Source organism: Theropithecus gelada, chromosome 10 (assembly GCF_003255815.1).
Source record: "Theropithecus gelada isolate Dixy chromosome 10, Tgel_1.0, whole genome shotgun sequence".
NCBI lineage: Eukaryota > Metazoa > Chordata > Mammalia > Primates > Cercopithecidae > Theropithecus > Theropithecus gelada.
Window position 1 is genome coordinate 20,198,148 of NC_037678.1, and position 25,220 is coordinate 20,223,367.

The window sequence follows — 25,220 nt, forward strand, 5'->3', positions numbered from 1 at the left end:
TTTTTGAGACGGAGTCTTGCTCTGTGCCCCAGGCTGGAGTGCAGTGGCGCGATCTCGGCTCACTGCAAGCTCCGCCCCCCCGGGTTTACGCCATTCTCCTGCCTCAGCCTCCCGAGTAGCTGGGACTACAGGCGCCCGCCACCTCGCCCGGCTAATTTTCTTGTATTTTTAGTAGAGACGGGGTTTCACCGTGTTAGCCAGGATGGTCTCGATCTCCTGACCTCGTGATCCGCCTGTCTCGGCCTCCCAAAGTGCTGGGATTACAGGCTTGAGCCACCGCGCCCGGCATTGTTACATTTTTAAAATTCTGCATTGTTGCCGGGTATGGTGGCTCACGCCTGTAATCCCAGCACTTGGGGAGGCTGAGGCGGGCAGATCACCTGAGGGCGGGAGTTCAAGACCAGCCTGACCAACATGGAGAAACCCTGTCTCTACTAAAAATACAAAATTAGCTGGGCATGGTGGCACATGCCTGTAATCCCAGCTACTCGGGAGGCTGAGGCAGGAGAATCGCTTGAACCCGGGAGGCAGAGGTTGCAGTGAGCCGAGATTGCACCATTGCACTCCAGCCTAGGCAACAAGAGGGAAACCCTGTCTAAAAAAGAAAAAAAATAGATACACACACACACACACATTCTGCACTGTTAAATAAAAGAACACTCCGCCTGGTGAGTGCCCTGCCACCAGAGCACTGCCACTCCCTGACACCATGCCCTGCCAGTGCTCCCAGCATGTGAGTGAACAGTTCTAGGTACCCTTGGATGCTACAATCCATGAAGCAGGACAAGATAAACTGCTGCCAGGCACAATGGCCCACCTATAGTTCCAGCTGCTTGGGAGGCTAAGAAGATTGAGCCAGGGAGTTCAAAGTCAGCCTTGACAACATAGTGAGAACTCATCTCTAAAAAAGTTTCTTTTAATTAAAATTAAAATAGAGCATTACAGAGAATACTGTCATTACAGGTGGCAGGCGCCTGTAATCCCAGCTACTTGGGAGGATGAGGCAGGAGAATCTCTTGAACCCAGGAGGTAGAGGTTGCAGAGAGCCAGGATCGCACCATTGCACTCCAGCCTGGGCAACAGAGCAAGACTCCCGTCTCAAAAAAAAAAAAAAAAAAAGATGGCATCTGGACTTCTTGCTCATGGCCAGTGCTCACAGGTTTCCTGAGTACATGCCAACTGCACATTCCAGGATCCAGGAGAGGGGCCTATGTGAGCTGCTCAAGCCCAGCTGTTGGGAATGACCCCAGCAGGATGAGACTCTGGTATATCAACACATTCTATCTTCAAAAGAATGTCTACAACAGCACGTTCACCAGGATGTTCCACAGCATTGCCTAAGGCCTCTGAAATTGTGTATTCCAGTGAGCCACGTGATTCTGCAGGGATGCTTTTTGATCGTTCATTCATTGGTTCACTGTTCCCCCTGCTTTCTCACTCCAATCTAACAACACAGCCTGCTTCTCCTTCAAGGGGAAACAGCATCCACTGCCATGCTTCTTGTACACTATTCTCAGTCCTGCAGAAGGTCTCCCTCATTTTCGACTCTCACCACCTCCCCAACCCCTACTCCAGCATTCTCCACACCTTACCTGGCTTTATTTTCTTTTTTTTTTTTTTTTTTGAGACGGAGTCTCGCTCTGTCACCCAGGCTGGAGTGCAGTGGCCCGATCTCAGCTCACTGCAAGCTCCGCCTCCCGGGTTTACGCCATTCTCCTGCCTCAGCCTCCGGAGTAGCTGGGACTACAGGCGCCCGCCACCTCGCCCGGCTATTTTTTTGTATTTTTTAGTAGAGACGGGGTTTCACCATGTTAGCCAGGATGGTTTCGATCTCCTGACCTCGTGATCCGCCCGTCTCGGCCTCCCAAAGTGCTGGGACTACAGGCTTGAGCCACCGCGCCCGGCCTTTATTTTCTTATTCTCACTGTCTGATAGATGCTCTATGCTTATTCATGATGTCCCTCCTCCATTGGACTGTAAACTCTATTGGGCCAGGACTTCATCTCTTATTCACTAGAGCAAGCTTGTCCAACCCACAGCCCAGGACAGCTTTGAATGTGGCCCAACACAAATTTGTAAACTTTCTTAAAACATTATGAGATTTTTTTTTTGCAATGTTTTTCAACTCATCAACTATATTGTTAGTGTATTTTATGTATGGCCTAAGACAATTCTGCTTCCAGTGTGGCCAGAGAAGTCGAAAGGTTGGACACCCCTGCACTAATGTCTGGCTCATTATAGGTGTATTAAATGAACTCTGGAGTTTGGCCAGGCATGGAGGCTCATGCCTGTAATCCCAACACTTTGGGAGGCCAAGGTGGGAAGATCACTTGAGCCCAGGAGTTCAAGACTATCCTAGGCCACATAGTGAGACCTAGTCTCTACAAAAAAATACAAAAGTTAGCGATTTCACACAAGAACACCCAGTTGTTGAGGGTCATAGCCACGAAGTGAAGTCTCCCAAGCCATGTGCCATAGATTAAATTGGGCAGACTCCCCCGGTGCAGCCATAGGCTGTGATGGGGAACACGCAAGACAATAATGAATTTGCAATTCCTTTTGCAAGCTTCAAATGCCACCACTCCTGGCATTTATTTATTTATTTATTTATTTATTTATTTATAGATGGAGTCTCGCTCTGTCACTCAGGCTGGAGTGCGGTGGATGATCTCAGCTTACTACAACCTCCGCCTCCCAGGTTCAAGTGATTCTCCTGCCTCAGCCTCCTGAGTAGCTGTGATTACAGGCGCCTGCCACCACGCCCAGCTAATTTTTGAATTTTTAGTAGAGACAGGGTTTCACCATGTTGGCCAGGCTGGTCTCGAACTCCTGATCTGAAGAGATCCACACGCCTCAGCCTCAAAGTGCTGGGATTACAGGCATGAGCCTAGCTCCTGGCCATTATTTACTGGGCTTCTCCATGTGTCAGGTGTTTGGCGCATACTGTCCCACTAAAGTCTCAGAACAGCTCTTCCAAGGAAGAATTTTTTCACAATTTCCAATTTACAGATGAGGAAATGGGCTCAGAGAGAAGTAATTTGCTCAAGGTCACAGAGCATAAATTCAAATCCTGGAGGTCTGATTAAAGAAAATTAGAAGCTGAAGCATCAGTGGGGTAACATCTATACAATCTCCTAAAGATGAACACTCAGGGTCTCTAATCTGCCCCCTCCCCAAATATCCTTGGGGTGAACGTCTCTATATTTGTGCCCTCACAGAGCTGAGTAAGAACATGTTTAGGATATGACCCTAGGGATAGAATTATGAAGTCAAAGGGTCATGGATACTTTTCTTTGCTGTACTTGAGGCTTCACATCTGCCCCAGGTATGTCTGGCTCCTCCCCCTCCCTTTCCTGGGATAGGCCCACACCACCATGAAAGACCCATACTGCCCCTCCCGGGAGCTGGGACCAGGAGCCCACCACTGTGTCTGGAGTCACTGAAGAGAAGGAACATCCTCCCAGACTGAGGGTTTAAGACCAAAATAGCCTGTGCCCACTCCCATGTCTGCTTTTGCCTTGTTTATGGAAAGTCAGAAGCTCATGGAATGTGAGGATTGTACAATGACGTCATCAAGAATGTCCGGGCCACATGGCATCAAGGTGAAATCATTCAAGGCTCAAGACCCCCTCTTGGGGCTTGCCTTGGGGCCCTGAGCAGTCTGTCTCAGGCCCTGCAGCCAGGCCTGAGTCTTCCAGTCCCTTCCCCTCTCTAGGCCTGTCTCTCCCACAGGTCTACAGGGAGTGTCAGATGACAATAGAATGTGACTTGTAAACCATAAAGTACTAGACATAAGTGAGGAGCTATCATAGATTCAAGAGTTGACAATCTCTAGGGTCAGAAGTTAGCTGCTAGGGGCTAAGCCCATACAGATAAAATTGACCCATCCCTCCAAATATAAGCAGTTGGTAAGAGCTAAGTTCGAGCCCGGGCACAGTGGCTCACGCCTGTAATCCCAGCACTTTGGGAAGCCGAGGCAGGTGGATCACGCGGTCAGAAGAGTGAGACCATCCTGGCTAACTCGGTGAAACCCTGTCTCTACTAAAAATACAAAAAAATTAGCCAGGCGTGGTGGTGGGCGCCCGTAGTCCCAGCTACTCAGGAGGCCGAGGCAGGAGAATGGCATGAACCCAGGAGGCGGAGCTTGCAGTGAGCTGAGATCGTGCCACTGCACTCCAGCCTGGGCAACAGAGTGAGACTCCGTCTCAAAAAAAAAAAAAAAAAAAAAAGAGCTAAGTTCGAACCCTGGCTCTATTCACAGCCAATTCTTGGACCTTAGGCAACTGACTTTACCTGACTTTACCTCAGTCTCCTTAACTGTAAAATGGGACTAATAATGGTGTATATCTCATTGCTAAGAGATTACAAGACATGTTGCAACCAATTTGGAAAACAGTTTGTCACTTCCTCAAAAGGTTAAACAGTTGCCATATGACCCAGCAATTTCACTCTTCCTTATCTATCCAAGAGAAATTAGAACATAGGCCCCCACACAAAAGCTTGTACCTGAATGGTCAGAGCAGCATTATTCATAATGGCTAAAAACTGAAAACACGCGAATGACCATCACTGATGAATGGAAAAACAAAATCTGGTCTAGTCCCAGCTCCCAGGAGGGGCAGTATGGGTCTTTCATGGCGGTGTGGGCCTATCCCAGGAAAGGGAGGGGTGGAGCCAGACATACTTGGGGCAGATTTGAATCCAGAAGCTCTGATACATGCTACAATGTGGATGAACCTTGAAAATGTTCAAGAGAAAGAATCCAGACATAAAAGGCCATATGTTGTATAATTCCATTTATATGAAATATCCAGAAAAGGCAGATCTATAGAAACAGAAAGCAGATTAGTGGTTGCCAGAGATTGGGGAAGTCAGAATGCGGAGTGACTGCTAACTGGTAGGGGTTTCTTTTAGGGTGATGAAAATGTTCTAAAATTAGAGTGTTGTGATGGCTGCACAACTTTGTAAATATGCTAAAAATCTTGTACACTTTAAACGTGAATTTATGGTATGTTTATGTTCCATAAAACTGCTGGGGAAAAGACTGCAGGAGAACGTAGGTAGAGCTTTGGGCGTGCGTGGCTCAGTAAACGCTGGTGATTATTAATAATTAGGTCTCACGAGATAATTTAAAACCCCAGAAGCAGTGAGTGCGATGGGACTGCCAAACTTCTCGCTCAGGCTGGGCCTTTAAGCCGCTCTGCGTCCCTGAACTCACTTGGGCCTCCTCAGAGTTCCTCATATATGAATGGGGGAAACAATCCCTATCACGTCCTTGGGGTCTCGCAAGGAGCGGGGCTCAGGAGGCAGATGAGGAACATGGAGGAAGCCCTGGGCCTCTGGCTCGCGCTCTGCAGTAGGTGACAGGCCCCGCTTGGGGCCAACCCGGAAAGGCCCGAGCTCGTCCAGGTGAGTTCTTGTGATTGGCAGCCCGGAGGAGGGCGGGGAGGGCTGCGGTGACGGCTGCCCCGCCCCCTCACGACGGGCTTGCTGGCGCCCGCCGGGGGAAGGTGGGCGGGGCCCGGGGTCTGCGGCGCCCATTGGGCGTGGGGGGAGAGCTCCCGGGTGGGCCTGTAGCCCCGCCCCCTCCCTTGCGGCGGCCAATAGGCGCCGCGCGTGGGCGGGGCGTCGGCGGCAGCCGGGCGGCTGAGGTGGCCGCTGGGGCTCAGGCGGCGGGCGCGGCCGGGATGGCGAAGAGCAACGGAGAGAATGGGCCGCGCGCGCCCGCGGCCGGGGAAAGCCTGTCGGGAACCCGGGAGAGCCTGGCCCAGGGCCCCGACGCCGCAACCACCGACGAACTCAGCTCTCTTGGATCCGACTCGGAGGCCAACGGCTTCGCCGAGCGCCGCATCGACAAGTTCGGCTTCATCGTGGGCTCACAGGGCGCCGAGGGCGCGTGAGTAGCGCCGGGGGTCGGGACTGAATGCGGTACCCACGCGGGGGGCCTCGACACAGACGGAGGCGCCCTCGGGACTTGCCGACACATCCCCCACCCAAGCAGGGACCACCAATCCCCCTTCCCTCTCCTGCCCCACCCCCACCATCCCTGCCTTCCCAGACCCGCCCCCTTTGCAGTCCTACTTCCGACCCAGGGGGCCCACACCTCCACCTGCCACCTCCACCCTCCAGACAGACTGACCCGCCCCCAGGAAGGACCGACTGTGCCCTCCTCCCAGCAGTGGAACAGAATGACAGACACTGCCCCAAAGCCACCCCTGCCTCCAAGGCCTTAGGGATGATTATCTCTGCCACCCCGACAGGCTCCCAGATGGCTGGCGCCCCCCTCCATAGACACGTATTCTCCATCCCTCCCCCTCCCACAAACCCACAGATGCCCTTGTCTCCCCGCCCCCCACACTGCCCCCACACCAAGAGACCTCAGACCGACTTCAGGACTGACTGCCCTGCCCCCACCCCTTCCCAGGACAGACTGACCCTTTCCTCGAGGCACACATACCTTTGGATGGACTGACATTTGTCGCCTCCCTCCCCTCAGCCGCATCCTAGGACAGACAGTCCCTTCTCCTCATGGAAGGGTCAGAAAATGGCCCCCTACCCCCTCATACACAGCTTCCTCCACTGGCACCGGCAACAGGTGGGCAGGTACTCCCCCTTCCCGGCACCTACAGGGCGACAGGGAGCACCACCACTAGGACAGACCGTCAGCTCCAGCAGCCACAGGAGGCAGTAGATGGGCTCTGTGTGTGTCCTGGGAACATGTGCCTCCTCCCAAAGGCAGATCTTGGGCATGGGACAGGGGCAGGCAGGGAGACAGCAGGGTCCCTGCTCATATAGCACCCCCTGATGTCCTATCCCGAGAGCACCCAGACACCCAGCTAGCAGAGAGAGAAATGTGGGGCAGTGGGCTAGCACCTTGTCTCCAAGCTGGGCCGCACGTTGCCCCACAGAATCCCCTGAACCCAGGCCTCAGAGATCATGTGTACAGGCGGGCGGTCCCCTTAGGAAAGATGGACTCCATACCCCACTCCCATCCCAGCTGTCCTGTCATGTGAGACCAGTGTTGTGCACAGAAATGACAAGGCTCCCTCCTGATGTGTGCTTTCCATCCCAATCACCAGTAGGAGCTCCTGAGGCCCTGCCATGACCCTACTCCAGAGAATATCCTTTCTCCCCATCTCTGACCAGTTGAGATTGTCCAAGGTCACCCCAGACTCTCTCATGACTTATGGAAGCCCTTTGACTGTCTAAGAACCCCTGTCACTTCCGGGATTTTCCCCAGCCCTAAAGCCTCTTATTCACCAGGCCTCCTTCTTCCTTGGAGAAATCCAGGCCCCTCCCCTAAGGGGAGTTCCCTCTCACCCACTGGATCTGTCTCCTCCAATACCTCCCTACTGGCTCACAGCAGGCTAAGCTTAGTCCAGGACCCAGAGAGAGCACCCCTCATTCTGAACCCTCCCCGTGACTGATGCGTTGTCACAGTTCCCCAGGGATTCACTTGTGAGAACTTAGTGGGGACCTGGAGTGTTTTGAATTGAAGAGCAGTCACCTGGGATTAGGGCCCAGGGAGGGATGTGGTCTTGAGATCTGGGAAAGGAGTTCCCAGTTGCATTTATGGGACCTTGGAAGGAAGAGCTCAGATTTGTGGGAGAATGCTAGGGCATGAGAATTCCTACTGCATGCTTATCAGGCAATCAACCACATCTTGGGGTGCAGAGCAATGAGATATATTAGGAAAAGGAATTACACTTGCTAGCTTTGTGACCTTGGGCAAGATCCTGAATCCCTGAGCCTGTTTACTCACTGTAAAGGGCAACAGTAACACCCACTTCTCAACATTACTCTGGGGGTTAAATGAGATCAGATATGTGAAGGTGCTTAGCACAGCACTTGGCACAAGTAGTGGCCCAGAAAATGTTAGTTTTCTTTCTTTCCTTCTAAGGGTCTGAGAAATGAAGAGAAAAATGAGGGCATATCTCTGGTATTTGTGGGCAGAGTGAGGCCCCAGTGGAAGCACCTCCCTTTGGCTGTAGTCCCCAACCAGGCAGCCAGACATCTGTCTTTCTTACCCCACAACCACGAACCCGGGATGTGGCTCTGCAGACACCCTCTACATTGCTGCTGTCTGTAGGGCTGGGACTGAGGTCGGATCCCAGGTCCAGTTCTCTCTCCCTCCCTCACTTTCTGGAGCCTGTCGGTCAACCCAAAATCTCTGGTATCTGAAAGCTTCGATGTTCCCTACTTAGTTTATATTGTGGTTTCAAAAAAGCCAAGAGTAAGTCCCTGCCCAAGGCCATAGAGGGGAAGTTATGGGAAGTTTCAGGGTGACTGCCCTAAACCCAGTCTCGTGGTTGAAGGCTAGGAGTCCATGTTCTATGCTAGAGAAGTGAAACGTTAGCACTCATGGGTACTGTGGTGATGGTGGGGACTCTGACTCCAGATTAAAAGTCCATTTCAGTTACCCTGGGCCAAAGGTTGTCTCAAGACATTTTGGTTGTGGAAGTTGCCAGGCCCTGGGGGTAAGAAAGCAGGTCACAGGCTACCTTACTCAGGTGACTATTAGCTACATGGCATGAGTATATCAAAAAACCATAGACTGCACTGTAAGGGATATATATATATATATATACATTTTTGAGATGGAGTTTCACTGTGTCGCCCAGGCTGGAGTGCAATGGCACGATCTTGACTCACTGCATCGTCTGCCTCCCGGGTTCAAGTGATTCTCCTGTCTCAGCCTCCTGAGTAGCTCGGATTACAGGCACCCATCACCACGCCTGGCTAATGTTTCATATTTTTAGTAGAGATGGAGTTTCACCGTGTTGGTCAGGCTGGTCTCGAACTCCTGACCTCAGGCGATCCGCCCGCCTTGGCCTCCCAAAGTGCTGGGTTTACAGGCGTGAGCCACTGTGCCTGGCCTGCAAGGGATCTTAATAGATTGACCAGCTCAGACCTTCTCTCTCTCTTCAGAGAGAAGAATAACTTGCTTAAGATCATAGCATATTAATGCAGAACTAGGACTTGGATTTAGGGTTTCTGACTCCCAGGTCAGTACAGTTTCCACTGCCTTCACCATCCATAAATATGGCCTTTGGTCCCTGCAGGACATCAGGTGTCAGACAGGTAGAACAGAAGTGTCTTAGCAGTCACCTGCCTGCTCTTACCTTCCCTGGCTTAGCTCAGCACTTTCGACTCTCTCAGCAGTATATGAGGCTAATAGAAGTAGCCCAGAAGGATAAGAGTATGTTGTCATTACCAGTTCATTAGACTGATTAGCTTCAGGACTAGGAAGAGGCTCATTCACCTTTTTCTCCTTAGTCTGCAGTGGAGTAATTAATACTTATTTACTGGGAGACATTTCAAGTTAGGAAGCTGAAAGTGGCGGGGCATGGTGGCTCACACCTATAATCCCAGCACTTTGGGAGGCTGAGGCAGGTGAATCGCTTGAGCTCAGGAATTTGAGACCAGCCTGGGCAACACGGTGAAACTCCGTCTCTACAAGAAAGTACAAAAAGTTAGGTGGGCATTGTGGTGGGCACCTGTAATCCCAGCTACTTGGGAGGCTGAGAGATGGGAGGATCTCTTGAGCCCAGGAGGCGGAGGTTGCAGTAGAGGCAGAGGTTGCAGTAAGCCAAGATTGCGCCACTGTGTTCCACCCAGCTCTTTTTTAAGACAGAACATGACCCTGTCTCAAAAAAAAAAAAAAAAAAAAGGCTGAGCACTGTGCCTCAGGCCTGTAATTCCAGCACTTCGGGAGGCTGAGGCGGGCAGATTGCTTGAGCCTGCCTGGAGTTCAAGACCAGCCTGGCCAGCATGGTGAAACCCTATCTCCACAAAAAATACAAAAATTAGCTGGGTTTTGTGGCATGCACCTATAGTTCTAGCCACTCGGGAGGCTGAGGTAGGAGGACTGCTTGAGCCCAGAAGATGGAGGTTGCAGTGAACTGAAATCATGCCACTACACTCCAGCCTGGGAGACCTTGCCTAAAAAAAAAAAAAAAATGCTGAAAGTGACCTTAGAGCCTTAGAGATGGCCATCAGCATACAGATAGATAAACTGGAGGCCTGTGAGAAACCTGGAATTCCCGATTCCCAGTCCTAGGCCTTTCCATTTCTTCACCTTATCTGTCTTTTGAGCCTACTCTGCAGGGAAACTTTAGTGAGACTGAGATAGTCCCTGTCTGCTTTTGAGTAGTAGCCACAGGCAAGAAAGCAGCTAGCCAGTAAATGATCCTGTGGTTGGCATAGGCATAGAGCAGAGTGCCCACAGCATTAGTTCTTCTGGCTTGTCTGGAGACCGAGTTGGGCATTGAAGCCCAGGAAGGGCCAAGCGCAGTGGTTCATGGCCGTAATCCCAGCACTTAGGGAGGCCAAGGCAGGCAGATCATTTGAGGTCAGGAGTTTGAGACCAACCTGGCCAACATGGCGAAACCCCATCTCTACTAAAAATACAAAAATTAGCCAGGCGGTAGTGGCGCGCACGCATAATCCCAGCTGCTCAGGAGGCTGAGACAGGAGAATCGCTTGAGCCTGGGAGGTGGAGGTTGCAGTGAATTGAGATCATGCTGCTGAGCTCCAGTGTAGGTGAGAGAGTGAGACCCTGTCTCAAAAAAAGAAAGTCTAGGAGGGACCAGATGAGGCAAAAGACATGTTTTCAGCAGGAAAGGGTGGGAGGAGTGATGATATCCCTCCTGTCACTTTGGGGCAGGAAGAACAGACTTGTTTGGTGGCCCTTCTGTAGCATAGAGGAAGTGGTCAGGAAGGGAAAGAAGGATACAAGTTGTATACCAGGTCTGCTGGCCCGAGGGAGGTGACCTGAGAGAGGTGGTCCCTGACCTTCTCGTTTTCCTATATGATTGTCAGGTCTGGCCTCCTGAGGCTGAGAGCTTCCCACCCAGCCTCAGTCCACTCAGTCTGCAGGCCAGATGAGGTGAGGAGCTATGCTCTCTGGGATCCCATGGGTGTTGGCTTCCTGTTATGGGAGCAAGGGATCTGAGCTGGACCCAGGGAGAAACATCTGGAACAGCAGTATTGCCTTCTTCAGTTACCATTCCCTGGGCCTTTCATTACTAGCCAACTTTGGAAATCATAGAACTGGCTTAATTGGCATCCTCATAGTTTATTGTGTGCCGGTTTTTATTGGAGTAGGGTCAGGGCCCTCCTGGCAGGCCAGATCCTGACTCCTTGCCTTATTCTCTAATTTGTAAACTCAGAGCATCTACTTTTCTTGAGCTGTTACAGATCCCAGGAGAGCATGGAGCTGGCAATGAGGTGGTCCCTGGGTGGCCCATCTGGAAGGAGGCATTTATATATATGGGGCCCTGGGCTGTGACTCTAGACTGCAGGCCTCTCATTTTCTCTCATTTTTCCCTTCTTAGCCTCAAAGGAAAATCTGGTTTGGTGGCACTGTGAGTGTTAGGGCCTCAGACAAGACCTGACTTGGTAAAGGAGGGAGCTGGCACACCAGCTGCTATGCTGGGAAGGTGCCTGTGTGTCCGCCTACTGGGAAACTCTAAGCTGTGGGAAAGAGATAAGACGGTAGCACCTATTTGATGTTTTGTCCTACCAGCATCTGGGCCTGAAACAGGACCTTCCAAGGGGCAGTGAGTCCTGGCTCTGGCCCAGCCACTCAATCTGTTTATACCGAGGTGGGCGAGAGAAGGTGCTGTATGCTCCCTCCTCACACAAGCTCCAGAGTCTGGCTGGCTTGTTGGACAGAGTCTTGGACATGTTGCTTCACTTCTCTGAGTCTCAGTTTCTTACCTGCAAAATGGTTATGATAACACTGACTTTGGAGGATCGTTTTGAGGTTTAAATGAACTAATGTTTGAAAAAGTCTGGCACAGGGTAGGTGCTCAGTTCTTCTGCCTCTTAAAGACTGGAGCGGCTTGTGGTTCTATGTTTTCATTTTCTACTTCCATCTTTGGCTATAATGTTGAGTGTCAGTGAGGCCCAGCCCCTGTGGGCATGAATGAACCCTAACCTGTGGTGAATCCTCACTTCCCCTGAGAGGGGTGGTTATCCCCATTCTGTGAATGAGTATACTGAAGGCCGAGAAGAAAGTGCCTAAGGTTTGCCAGCTGGTAAATGGCAGAACTGGGACTAGAACCTGTTTCTTGACACTGAATCCAGTAGTGACTACGCCTTGCTAAGGTGGCAGTGGGCAGGGTGCCAGGTGCTTACCAGTCCCTAAGGCCCCCACACCCAGGGCAGAAGTTAGCAGGAATCTAGCTGCCTCCCCCTCCCAGTCTGGCGGGCAAAGCAGGTCTCAGTACAATGAAAGGTCATGGCCATCAAGCAGGAGAAACGCACAGCGAGGAAAATCCTTGGGAGAGGTCCTGGAAGCATGGCCAGATCAGGCCTGGCCTAGTTCTCCCATAGGCCAGAGTCCAGATTGCATTGGTCTGACCCCAACATGCTGCATAATGGCCATTTGACTTTGATATCTAGTCTGTGCCTTTTGGAAGAAGTGTTACTTTGTAGATGAGGCAGGGATTATGTTGCTTGTACCGGTGAGGAATCTGAAGGTTGGAGAACTCTTGCTGTCAGTGTACTGTGGAGCCAGATCAGAGAGGGATCCCAGGTCCTCCGACTCTCACCCAGTGCTCCTCTAGCTGCATAGCACTGCACGTTCTCTTCCCCTTTCTCCTCCTCAGTCAAGGTAACGGAGCCTCCAGGCTCAGGATGCACTGCCAACCAGAGCAGAGCCCTGCCATCATCCATCCATTATCCTAGCTGATCACTTTATCCCTCAGACAGTACACTTGAGGGGTAAGAGGCCTCCTTTAACTGATTAGTCTGCCCCTGGTAAATCTATTGCCGCAATCCTGGGCCCAGAGACCCTCTCTGGCAGGGAGAAAACTGTACTGGCCACCCCACTGGCAAGTCAATGCTCCTGATACTTAACCTGCTTAGAAGCCCCCACCTAGGATTTCATGCCAACTTTGGCTTTCTCTGTCTCATCCTTCCCTTTCCCATCTCTCCTCCTCCTACCCTACTCTACTGCATTCTGTGCCCTGTCCGGGTCTTCAGAGGCTGCCATAGCTTAGCACTCAATGCCTCCTCAGGTAGAGAAAGACTCAGCAGACCCAGCAGCCTGGGAGAGCAAACCAAGGCTTACTTTTGCCAGCTTATCCATCTTAGCAGCTTATTTACCACACATTTATTGAGCATCTACTCTGTCAGACCCTGTGATTTGGGCAAGAGATACAGAACTGAACAAGATGTCTGTGTTTTATTGCCCTCAAGGCACTCACAGACTTGCTGAAAAATAGAACCACAGACAAATCTTTCCAGTGTTGAATGATGAAGGCTGTCATCGAGGCATGCAGTTCCCCTGGGAGTATAGAGGAAAAAGCAGCCAGCCCCACCTACAGGAGCCTAGAAAGTAGTAGCATTTGATCCAGGTTTCAAAAGAGGCAAGGCAGGGCTGTCCTTTGGATGAGAGGGGACCCATGTGCAATGTCCCTCCCAAAAGCAGTTGTTTGAGCCAATGGCAGAGACGACAAGAAGAACGGGAGGCAGTAGGATGATACAAAGCAAGGGTAGGTTAAGGAAATGGGTTGGGCGGTCCGAGTCTAGCCTTGAATGTCAGGCTGAGGCCTCCTCTGTTGCATAAAAGTTAGTTCAGGTCTGGCATGGAAGGTGACCTAAAGAGGAGCTGGACTGTAGGCAGTGAGACCTGTTGGGAGAATCAAGAATGGCCTAAAAGGTGAGACCTTGAAGAGGTCTGGAGCAGTGAGGATAAAGAGGCTGGCAAATCATTAGAGCTTGGTTCATGACTGCCATGTGGGCTCATGGAGAGGTAGGAAGACTCTGGACTAGCTGAAGTGGCTTTGGCCTCTTACAGAGTCCATTCTAGAGCCCTCTGGCTACAAGGAAGCAAGTCCAGTTGTGGCCTTCCTCTGAAGTGGGCAGTGGGCTGCTAGTGACTGTGCTGTGTCACAGCTCTGGGCTCCCCAAGGTGCCTGGTATGGCTGGCTTGCTCAGGGCACATCAAGGGGTTCTTTATCTCCTTCCAGCAGGAGAGTGGGTTGGCTGACCTGGTTGGGGAAGGAGTAGGTTAAGCAGTGTTGAGCTTCCTCGTCTCTGCCTGGCAGACATGTTGGATGGCAAGGAAGGATGCAAGGAGAACCAGAAGAGAGGAGTGGCACCTGAGGACATGGAAAACCTACCTTAGGGTGGTATGGCAACTGGGGAGGGTTTGGGCCTTTGGACACAGCATACACTGATCAAGGGGAGGCAGATGGCAACTGGAGGCTTGTTTGACCTCACCTAGCACCTTTATTCTGTTCTTAGAGGTGGTGCCTTGGCTGGGACAAAACCTACGAGAAGGCAAACTCCTCAGCACTTACGAGGGGCACCACCAGTGGCATCTCAGAGATGCGAGATTCTGGCTGGAAATGTGGATTTTAGGCTAGAGCCCTGAGAAAGGGCTCTGAACCAGGCACAGGGGTCAAGAGTGTCAGTGATGGCTCCACCACTGACCTTTGTAATATGTGACTTAGGCACATCCCTCACCCAGCCATGGGGCTAATGCTTTCAGTTTTCTTCACCCAGCACTTACTATATGTGCAGCCCTGTGCTAGGCTCAGGATATAGACCTGATCCTGCCCTCACAGGGAAATCAGACATTAAACAAGTAGTTTCAACCAGCTTGGGCAACATAGTGAGACTCCGTCTCTAAAAAATAAATTAGCTGGGCACGTGCCAGTAGTCCCAGCTACTACGGAGGCTGAGGCTGAGCCTGGGAGTTTGAGGCTGCAGTGAGCTATGATTGTGCCACTGCACTCCAGCCTGGGTGACAGAGCGAGACCCCATTTCTAAAAAAAATTTCAAAAAGAGAAAGAAGTTACCAGGTGTGGTTGTATACAAAGGATTGTGAGGATCAGATTAGATAATTGGATTAGGAACATAGTGTAAACAAACACTGCTGAACAGAGATCTGGAGACCTTAGCCCTGTGCCTTACTGAGCCGCTAACTAGCTGTGTGACCTTGAGAAAGTTGCTTAATCTTGTTTTTTTTGTTTTGTTTTGTTTGAGATGGAGTTTCGCTCTTTTGCCCAGGCTGGAGTGGAATGGCACAATTGATCTCGGCTCACTGCAACCTCCGCCTCCCGGGTTCAAGCGATTCTCATGCCTCAGCCTCCCGAGTAGCTAGGATTTTAGGTGCCTGCCACCATGCCCGGCTAATTTTTGCATTTTACTAGAGACGGGGGTTTTGCCATGTTGGCCAGGCTGGTCTCAAACTCCTGACCTCAGGTGATCCACCCACCTTGGCTTCCCAAAGTGCTGGGATTACAGGCATGAGCCACCATGCCCAGCAAAAGTTGCTTAACTTTTTTAACCTCAGTTTCCCCCACATAAAAATAACGCAGTTTGTAGGTGTGTGTGTATGTGTGTTTGTTTTTAGGAGACAGGATCTGGCTCTGTCACCCAGGCTGGAATGCAGTGGTGCAATCATAGCTCACTGCAGCCTCAACCTCCCAGGCACAAGTGATCTTCCCACCTCAGTCTCCTGAGCAGCTGGGATTACAGACTCAAGCCACCATGCCTGGCTAGTTTTTTTTACTTTTTGTAGAGACAGAATCTCACTATGTTGCCCAGGCTGGTTTCAAACTCCTGGGCACAAGCGATCCTCCCTCCTCAGCCTCCCAAAGTGCTTACATTATAGGCATGAGCCACTGTGCCAGCCAACTAAGGCAGTTTTGGTGGGATGGTGTTGAAGACAGCTACATCTGACATCCTGAGACTGACCGTGGAGTATATGAAAAGTGCTTTGAAGCCTGAGTAACATAGGGAGATCCCATCTCTATATCTGCTAATTTAAAAATTAGGTAGGCGTAGTGGTGTGCACCTGTTGTCCCAGCTACTTAGGAGGCTGAGGTAGGAGAATCACTTGAACCTGGGAAATCAAGGCTGCAGTGAGCCATTGCACCACTGCACTCCAGCCTGGGCAACGGAGACCCTATCTCAAAAAAAAAAAAAAAAAAAATAGTGCTTTGAGAAGTTCTGTATGCGGTACCACGGAAGTTCAGGGGGGTCACCATGGCACATGCCACAGAAGCCAGTGCTCCTAGCATGCTCTGTTCCTTTTGGGAGAGGACCTCTCTTATTGATTGATTGAGACAGGGTCTTACTTTTTTGCCCGGGTTGGTCTTGAACTCCTGGCTTCAAGTGATCTTCCTGCCTCTGCCTTCCAAAGTGCTGGGATTAGAGGCATGAACTACCATACCAGGCTGGACTTCTCTTTGTGTGCGGGATCGGTGTCCCTCAGCTCTTTGGGGATGTAATCAAATCAAGGGATGCTTTGATTTATCTAGCTCTTTAGTCTGCAAAGTGCTTTCATTTCCACTGCCTCTCAGTGACCCTTATGGGAGCAATGGGAAATTGGTAGGCTATTATTTTATCCTATTTCCTGATAAGGAAACCATAGGTGAACAAGTGATGGAACTGGGCCTGGCACCTAGCACTCCTCTTTCCCAATTTCCCATCTTACCAAAGTTGGTGACCACTGTGTGGCCTCTCCTCCTTCCCTTCCTGTCCCAGCTTAGGACTTCAGCCCAGCCCCAAGTGTCTGCACTTCTCCTACCAGGCTTCTCAGGTTGTTTTTGTTGCTAAGTTGTCATGAAGGATGACACAATTCCTGTCCCAGGACTCCACACACAGCTCCTCATATGTACCCCAAGACAAGGCAGGAGCAGCTGGGTCATGAGTGGCCCGGTGAAGGAGCATAAGTTTGGAGAACTCCTGTCCCTCCTCAGTGCTTTGGGTCTTGGACACTGAGTCCAGAAGCGATCTTCCCTGGCCAGCCACTTTTGGAGAATGCTGCTGTTTTCCCTTTCATCTGTCTTGGCTTCACAAAAAAGGAGAACGTAGGCCGGCACTGCAGCTCACGCCTGTAATCCCAGTACTCTGGGAGGCCGAGATGGGCAGATCACTTCAGTCCAGGAGTTCAAGACCAGCCTGGGCATCATAGCAAAACCATCTCTCTACTAAAAATACAAAAAAATTAGCTGGGTGTGGCGGTGGCATTGGGAGTGGGAGTATTATTAGGATTAAGGGAGATGTTGTTAGTAAAGCACTCAGCACAGTGTCTGTCACAAAGGGCTCTGTGGAACATGGTGGCTCTCACAATTCAAGTGTAAATTACCCTGTGAGATTTCACCTCAGGCATTTAGCATAATGGTAAGAGAGCAATGCAGCTTTGGGTTGAAGATCTGGCTTCCCTCACATGCTCTTCCAACCTACCCATGACTGTGAGGGTTAGGCAGGAGCCAGTCCCACTCAGCCTGTGGTCTGGAGCTTCCTGGCCTGCCAGGGCAGGTTGGGAATCCCCCCATGAGTTCCTCGCTGAGTCATCTGGAGCAGGGCTCTGATCTGAGGGCCTGACCTTCCCTTTCTTTGGTCTGTAAAGATAAGCAGAAGTAAGAGCAAAGGTGGGCCTCCCAAAAGATTCAACTCAAGGCTTGCAACCAGAGTGCTGCCCAGGGCCTCTGTCCTCCTGGGTGGTAGCAGTCGCTTGGGGAAGGAGTCCAAGTTTGCTTAATAATTACCACCACCCTCCTCTGTGGTTTTTTTGTGGGATTTTTGTGTTTTTTTTTTTTTTTTTTTTTTTGAGTTGGGGTCTTCCTCTGTCGCCCAGGCTGGAGTGCAGTGGCATGATTATGGCTCACTGCAGCCTTGAACTCCTGGGCTCAAACAATCTTCCACCTCAGCCTCCTGAGTAGTTATGGCTACAGCCATGCACCACTATGCCTGGCTAATTTTTAAAAGAATTTTGTAGAGACAAGGTCTCACTCTCTTGCCCAGGCTGGTCTCAAACTCCTGGCCTCAAGCAATCCTCTGGCCTCTGCCTCCCAAAATGTTGGGATTATAGGCATGAGCTACTGTGCCTGGCACCATGTAGACTTTCATCCTGAGCTTCCTGTTCTGCTTCTGAGTGACCCCTCCATCCTCCCAGGATAGTCACTGTAATGCCATTTCATAGAGGAGCCTGTATGATGGATGAGGCTTTCACCTACATCACCTCGTTTAATTCTGTGAGAGCATTTATCATCGTAGTCCCCATTTTACAGAAGCAGAAACCAAGTCCCAGAGAGGCAAAGTGACCTGCCAAGCATCACACAGCTTGTGTCTCTGAGTCCACTGAGCTCCAAGCTCCTCAGGAGCAAGGCTATGTATCCCTAGCCTACTGGACAGCACTTGGTGGTGGAGTTGAGTGACAGAGGGAGAGATGAGCAGGGCCTGGATTCACTTTCCAGTGCCATCCCCTGCTTGACTTGGACTTTGGCCAGTTATTGTCTTTCTGAAGAACCTGAGTTTCCTTATTCACAAAAGGGAGTTGATAATTAGAGGACTTATCTCATGGGCTTGTCAGGATTAAATGAAATAAAGTAGTTAAGTGCTGAACACAGTGTCTGGTGCATAGCAAGCGACTGGTAAGTGTTATAACAGAATTCAGTTAAGTTAATTGAATATTAGAATTGTAATGTTATAAAATGCCATCATCAAGCAGATCTGTGCTCAACCCTGTGCTGGGCTTTGAGGAGGATCTAGAGCTGGTACCAGGCTAGAGAGGGAATGCTCTTTACCAAGTTCTTACTATGCTTTACCCACCTGATCTCAAGGTAGAGGAGCATATTCCCTCGTTACTGCTGACAACACGTAATGAAATTCAGAGGGTCTGAGGTCACCAAGCTCATGAATCAGTCAACACACACATTTGTTGGCCAGGCGAGGTGGCTTATACGCCTGTAATCCCCACACTTTGGGAGGCCGAGGTGGGTGGATCATGAGGTCAGGAGATTGAGACCATCCTGGCCAACATGGTGAAACCCCGTCTCTACTAAAATAAATAAATAAATAAATAAATAAACAAACAAACAAAAATTAGCTGGGTGTGGTGGCACATGCCTGTAGTCTCAGCTACTCAGAAGGCTGAGGCAGGAGAAAAGCTTGAACCCGGGAGGCAGAGGTTGCAGTGAGCTGAGATTGCGCCATTGCACTCCAGCCTGGGCAACAGAGCAAGACTCCGTCTCAAAACAACAACAACACACACACACATATTTGTTGAGCACCAGCTAGGTATCAGGCCTGGGACACACTGCAGAGAATGAGGCCAAGAGAGCCCCTGCCCTCCAGGAATGCACCTTCTCATGAAATGCTGCCTCTGCAGAGCAGCCTTCAGGTGGAGAAGCTCCACCTGTCCCACTGGACTGCTCACATTCCCCGAACAAGTCATTCCCTTTTCTATTAACTTGCATTTGAACATACTATTTTGCCTGGTGTGTCCTTTCCCCTTTCTCAGCCTAGCTACTTGCTGTCATCCTTCAAACTCCAATTCAAAAGTCAACACCCCTTTAAAGCTTTCTCTAAACAGCCCATCCTCACCCTGGGGTCCTTTTGCAGTCTCCTAGCCCCCTCTACATGCTCCTGTGATGGCATTTCTTCTCTGTGTGCTAGTTATTTACCTACCCATTTGTCGCTGTCAGATTGACCTCCTCAAGGGCAGAGACCACATTTTATTCATCTTTGTAGATTCAGAGCCTGGAACACAGGTTCTAGAAAGGTGTGCATGGAATATAATGAGGGGCTGATTGTGTTCTGTCCCTGGAGTAGTTAGGAGAGGCTTTGTAGAGATGAGAAGGAGTTCGGAATGAGGCTTCCCAAGAGGATGGCACCAAAATTGAATGGAGGTTGAAGGAAGATGGCTCAGGGTAGGGGCCTCTAGAGATGGGACTAGGGGAGAAAGGGATGTGCAGGGGAATAGGAAGGCCTTGAGAGCCAGGGCCTGAAGTTTCTTTGTTTTTTCTGGTGTTGTTATTGTTGTTATTTGTTTTTTTGTTTGTTTGCTTTGAGAAAAGGTCTTGCCCTGTGAGCCAGTGGCCCGGTCTAGGGTGCAGTGGCACAGTGATGGTTCACTGCAGCTTCAAACTCCTGAGCTCAAGTGATCCTCCCACTTCAGTCTCCCGAGCAGCTGGGACTGCAGGGCGTGTGCCATAATGCCCAGCTACAGGTCCTGAGGTTTCTGTTGGATAATGAGGGCAGTAGGGAGCCATGGACGAGTCTGGGTAGAGGAGAGGTCTTATATAAACAGTGAGTCAAGACTAATTTTGGCAAGATCTATCAATGAGATCTAGCAGTTTGGTAAGGATGAGTCAGGGTGGCCCCTGGGTGCCTGCAGTGAGATTGTGATCCAAGGACCCAGTCACCAGCAAGGGAATTTCAAGCAGCACTCTGCCTGGTGGGAGCTGGGATTTGGAGAAGGGATGTCTTCTGTTGAGAATAGTCTCGGGCGGCACACAGTGACTAATGCCTGTAATCCCAGCACTTTGGGAGGCTGATGCAGGCAGATCACTTGAGCCCAGGAGTTTGAGACTAGCCTGGGCAACATGGCGAAACCTTGTCTCTACACAAAATACAAAACGTAGTGGGGCATGGTAGCATGAGCCTATGGTCCCAGCTACTCAAGAGGCTGAGGTGGGAAGATCGCTTAAGCCCAGAAGGCGGAGGCTGCAGTGAGCTGAGATCATGCCACTGCACTCCATCTTGGGCGACAGAGTGAGACCCTGTCTAACACCTTTCTGCAGTCGTCAGGGAGAGCTGCTTTGGGGTTTCTTCTGTGGTCTGTGCCCTTCCCTATGAGTGCATCAGAGGAGGGTGGGTTCCTTGGTTTTTCTTTTTGGGAGCCAGCAAGGCTGGTGCCTAAAGGAACCATTTCTCACACTGAGTAGGGTGGAGTTGAGTGGAGTGGAGAGCTGGGCAGAGGTCCAGGGCACCAAGGCCAGTAAAGGGTGGAGAGAACCTGTTTACCATTGTGCACTGACCCAGCACTGGAAGGAGCAGAGCCAGGGAATTCCTCATGGGGAAGACAGGCAGCCCCAGAATTAGCCTGCATTGGGAAGGAGGGAGAGTGAAGCAAGCCAGATTCTCTTACTCAGACAGGGAGCCTGGACACTGCCAGCCGGCTCCCAGGCAGGGGTGGCCGGGCCCCAGAAGGGAGTGCCAGGCTGCTGCAGACCGTCTTCGTTTTTCCTACCAACTCACAGTGTGCGTGGCCTCAGGCAGACTGCTTACCTTCTGGGGAGGGGATGGCCTCACTGCATGATCTCATAGGTTTCCCAGTCCTGACAGCCATTTGCACACCACCAGCCTACCCTTTCCTGCACTTTGGTTTCCCATCATCACTTCTTATGGAACTGGTCTAAAAGCCATTTATACCTTCATTCATTACCACCTCTTAGGGTAGTGAACTCCAAAGGTTGTTGCCTAGTATGCAAAACAGGTCAGCCTTTTGCTTGTCCTCACTTCACTTTCAAGCTCTGGGTGGAGAGGGAAGCCCTCTGGATTGGTGATGGCCCTGCTCCCCTGCACATCCACTTCCCAGTTTTCCACAGTTTGGTGGGACTTCCTCCAGCTGCCTCCTCTCCATCCTGGAGACCCAAGCGTGAGGGGTTATTTTCACATTATTCACTCCTGCCTTTCTCGGCACAGAGGGTGATAAGAAGAGGGAAGAGAATGTGACAGGGATTGAAGCCGTGGTGTGAGCGTGGTATATGTCTTGGAGAGTTTAGTGCTCGGATGGCAGCCTCTACTTCCAGGCTATGTAACCTTGGGCATATTACTCCACTGTGCTGAATCTTAGTGTTCTTGTCTATTAAATGGAGATAATTAAAGCTATTTCCTTGGGGGATTGTGTGCCTGTGTAGTGCTTGGCAGAGCTAGTACACGGCCAGCGCATGAAATGTGTCAGCTCTTACTGCCTCACATCATGTTTACCAATGCTCTCCGAGGAGGTGGCATTCCTCCTGGGTTACAGATGAGGAACTGGAAGCTCAGAGAGCAGAGCAGCCAGCCCTGTTTCACACAGCTGTAAAGCTGTAGAGCTGGGATCAGCGGCCAGGAGTTAGAGTTTGTTTACCATTGAGCAAATTAAGTAATCTCTCAGAGCCTTAATTGCTTCATGAGTAAAATGGTGGTAATCACGCCCTGCCTTCCTCAAAGGCCTGTGTATGGGGACCAGTCAGATGAGGAAGGAGATGTGAAAGTGCTAGTTAAGCTGCAAATACCAGTCACCTAACAGCTGCCATTTGCTGGCCACCTACCAGGCTGGGCCCTTGTACACATTTCTTCCTCATTGCAGCCCTATAAAAGATGAGGTGTGCTTTATGACCCCACTTAAAGATGAAGTTGAGGCTTAGGAGGTCACATGTTTTGCACATGGTCTCCCAGTTAGTAGACAGAGGAACTGGAGTACTAGCTCAGTTGACTTCAAGTCCCCACTCCATTTCTTCTACCCTACGCCCCACCTGATTTCCCTGATGGGTGAGAGGAGGATCAGTCCTGTGGTCTGTGACCTCAGACTTTCTGCTTAGGGTGTATTTCTCTTTGTTTGAGCTGGTTCAGGGAGTGAGGTTTGGAGGAGGGTGTAGACGGGTTCCTTGGTATCCAGGTTTATCTCCCACGACAGGCTAGGATAAGGAGGTGATGGGCATGGGCACTGCCCTTGCTGAACCTGCCTAGCCAGACGTGCTGAGATGTGCTTGGGCAGAAAGCAGATGTCTAGAAGGACAAGGGAAGAGAGAACCCCAACCCTTGGTCTCAGTAGCCTGGGAAGCAGTCTTGTCCTTCTGAACTTTTGGAAGCCTCAAGCCTCTGGGTTTTGGGAGAACGCTAGGAAACTGGGAACCTACAGAGAATGGGGTCAGCAGAGTGTCACTGCTGCCTTGGACCATGACATGGCACAGCATGGCTAAGCCTGTTCCAGTCCAGGAGCCTGACAAGATCTGTGATTAGGTGCCACCTTTGTCTCCTCTAAGCCTTTCCTCCTCAGAAGCTGGGGCTGCAAGCAAATGGCAGATTGCCCTGGCCAGGTGCAGTGGCTCACACCTGTCATCCCAGCACTTTGGGAAGCTGAGGCGGGCGGATCACATGGTCAAGAGATTGAGACCATCCTGGCCAACATAGTGAAACCTCATCTCTACTGAAAATACAGAAAGTAGCTGGGTGTGGTGGTGCCCCAGCTACTTGGGATGCTGAGGCAAGAGAATCGCTTAAACCCAGGAGGCGGAGGTTGCAGTGAGTCAGGATCGTGCCACTGCACTCCAGCCTGGGCGATAGAGTGAGACTCCATCTCAACAACAACAAAAAAAGCCAGATTGCTTAGGCAGGCTTACCATCTGCACCTGAGGTTGTGCTGGCAAACCATCCCATCCAGTGTATTGGTGTCTCTGAGCATTGCTAGGTACGGGCAGGCCACTCAGTGAGGCAGTCAGAACACTGTAGGAGGGGGTTAGACTGTCTCCAGTGGCTTGGGGGCCAGAGATGGAGCCACACAGAAGCATCTGGAGAAGGGCCTGATTTCCCCACAGCCTTCCCCGGGGAGCTAGAAGTAGCATATTGGCCACTGTGACAGAGGGGAAGCCCTGGGTCAGCCACTTACTTATTAGCTTTGTGACTTTGTCCAAGTCATACAACCTCTCTGATCAGGCCAAGTCTGTCATGGGCCAAATGGAAATGGTAATTAATCTGTGAGGGCCCCACTTCACTGAGCTATTAGAGGGACACGTACAATTTCTAAGACAGAAGTAACTTGTAGCCCTGATGCAGTGCAGATGAGCGTAATGATGTCATGGAGAAAGCCAGGCAGGCAGCTGTTGAACACCTGCGGGGGCGGGGTGTGGTGGGAGTCACAGAAGAAGTTTAAGACCTGGTCCATTTGGGGAGGGACAGTGCTGAGTAATATGAGCAAGTGGTAATGAAGTGCGTATTTCACACTTAATGGCTTGACTCATTTATCAGTTGGTGCTGAAATCAGTTTTAGGAGCTTGTGACCAGCATTTAAAACAATAGAAGAGAATAATATAAAATCAATCTGGAAATATCAGAGTGCATTAGTATATGTAAGGGCAACTTGTTTCCTAAAATGTGTCCTGGTTGTGTGTGTGTATGTGTGTTTGTGTGGGTCTCAGTTTAAAAAGTGTGAGACATGGTGTTCTGAGCCAGGATGAAGATCTTCAGGTTGGAGGACATTTTACGAGATCTGCGCAGGCAGGCAGGCATGCAGGCTGTGTGGAGGCTGAGGGTTTGGCCTGTGGAGGCAGAGAAGTGTAGTACAAGGGTCAAGAGCATGAGCTGTAGAGTCAGTCAGGCCTGGGTTTGAGTCCCAGCTCTGCCACTTATAGCTATATGGTCTTAAGGAACACTCTTAACCTTACTAAGCCTCGAATTCTACTTTAAAATGAGGAGAATGGGCCGGGCACAGTGGCTCACGCCTGTAATCCCAACACTTTGGGAGGCCAAGGCTGGTGGATTGCCTGAGGTCAGGAGTTCAAGACCAGCCTGGCCAACATAATGAAAGCCTGTCTCCACTAAAAATGCAAAACATTAGCCGAGTGTGGTGACGGGCGCCTGTAATCCCGGCTACTTGGGAGGCTGAGGCACGAGAATCATTTGAACCCGGAAGGCGGAGGTTGCAGTGAGCCAAGATCGCGCCATTGCACTCCAGCCTGGGCAACAAGAGCAAAACTCTGTCTCAAAAAAATAAAATAAAAAGGGGAGAATGATGTTATAGTAGGGTTATTACAAAAGGTACATGTGATAAAGGTATGTGAAGCATTGAGAAGAAAATTATAAGTAGTAAATAATCTACAAATGGTAACTACTGTTGCTGATATTATTATTGTTGTAGTTGTGGTTTTTAATGTAATATTGGGCTCTGAAGGGTTACTGTCACTTGGAGAAGGGAGAAGAAAAGGCATTCAGGTAGGGGTGAGTGGATGATGAGGGATAAAAATGTGTGCGCCTGGTATGGGAGGGGTCTAGAATTGTGTGGCCTCAAAAGGGGTGTTGAGATTACAGGTAGAAGTTACTAGGACAATTTTGGCATAATGTGGGGAAGAAAGCTTTAGCAGTGGAAATTGTTTAACAATAGGGTGACTTCACCTGGAGGTAAGGAAGGCCCACCCCTGGAGGAGTTCCAGCAGTGACTGAGCCACAAGAAACTGGTCTCACTTGTCTCTTTTGGCTTCAGAGACTCCCTTAGGCTACCTTAAGGAAGGAGGGGTTTTCTGGAGGATGAGTGAGGCCTCCAGGTTTGCGACATCCCCCATGGGCCATTTGGTCCCTTATACCGGGCCAGCTTCTCTCTCACTAGCAATTGGTTCCTGCCCTCTCCACTGTCAGGAGGAAGCCACCTCAGGGCTTCTACACTGTCACACTATTTTCAGGGACCCCTCTGGCCCCAGCTTCATCTCACAGCT

General features: G+C 50.6%; 1 protein-coding gene across 2 annotated transcripts in view; it reads left to right on the forward strand.

Moving 5' to 3' along the window:
- The first annotated feature begins 5,608 nt into the window (after window positions 1–5,608).
- TBC1D10A (TBC1 domain family member 10A) overlaps window positions 5,609–25,220 on the forward strand; it is a 34,683-nt gene continuing 15,071 nt past the window's right edge. For both annotated transcript variants that reach the window (XM_025399171.1, XM_025399172.1), the window contains exon 1: window positions 5,609–5,896. In XM_025399171.1, coding sequence (XP_025254956.1) covers window positions 5,688–5,896 — 209 coding nt within the window. In that variant the 5' untranslated portion in view covers window positions 5,609–5,687. The remainder of the gene's footprint in view (window positions 5,897–25,220) is intronic.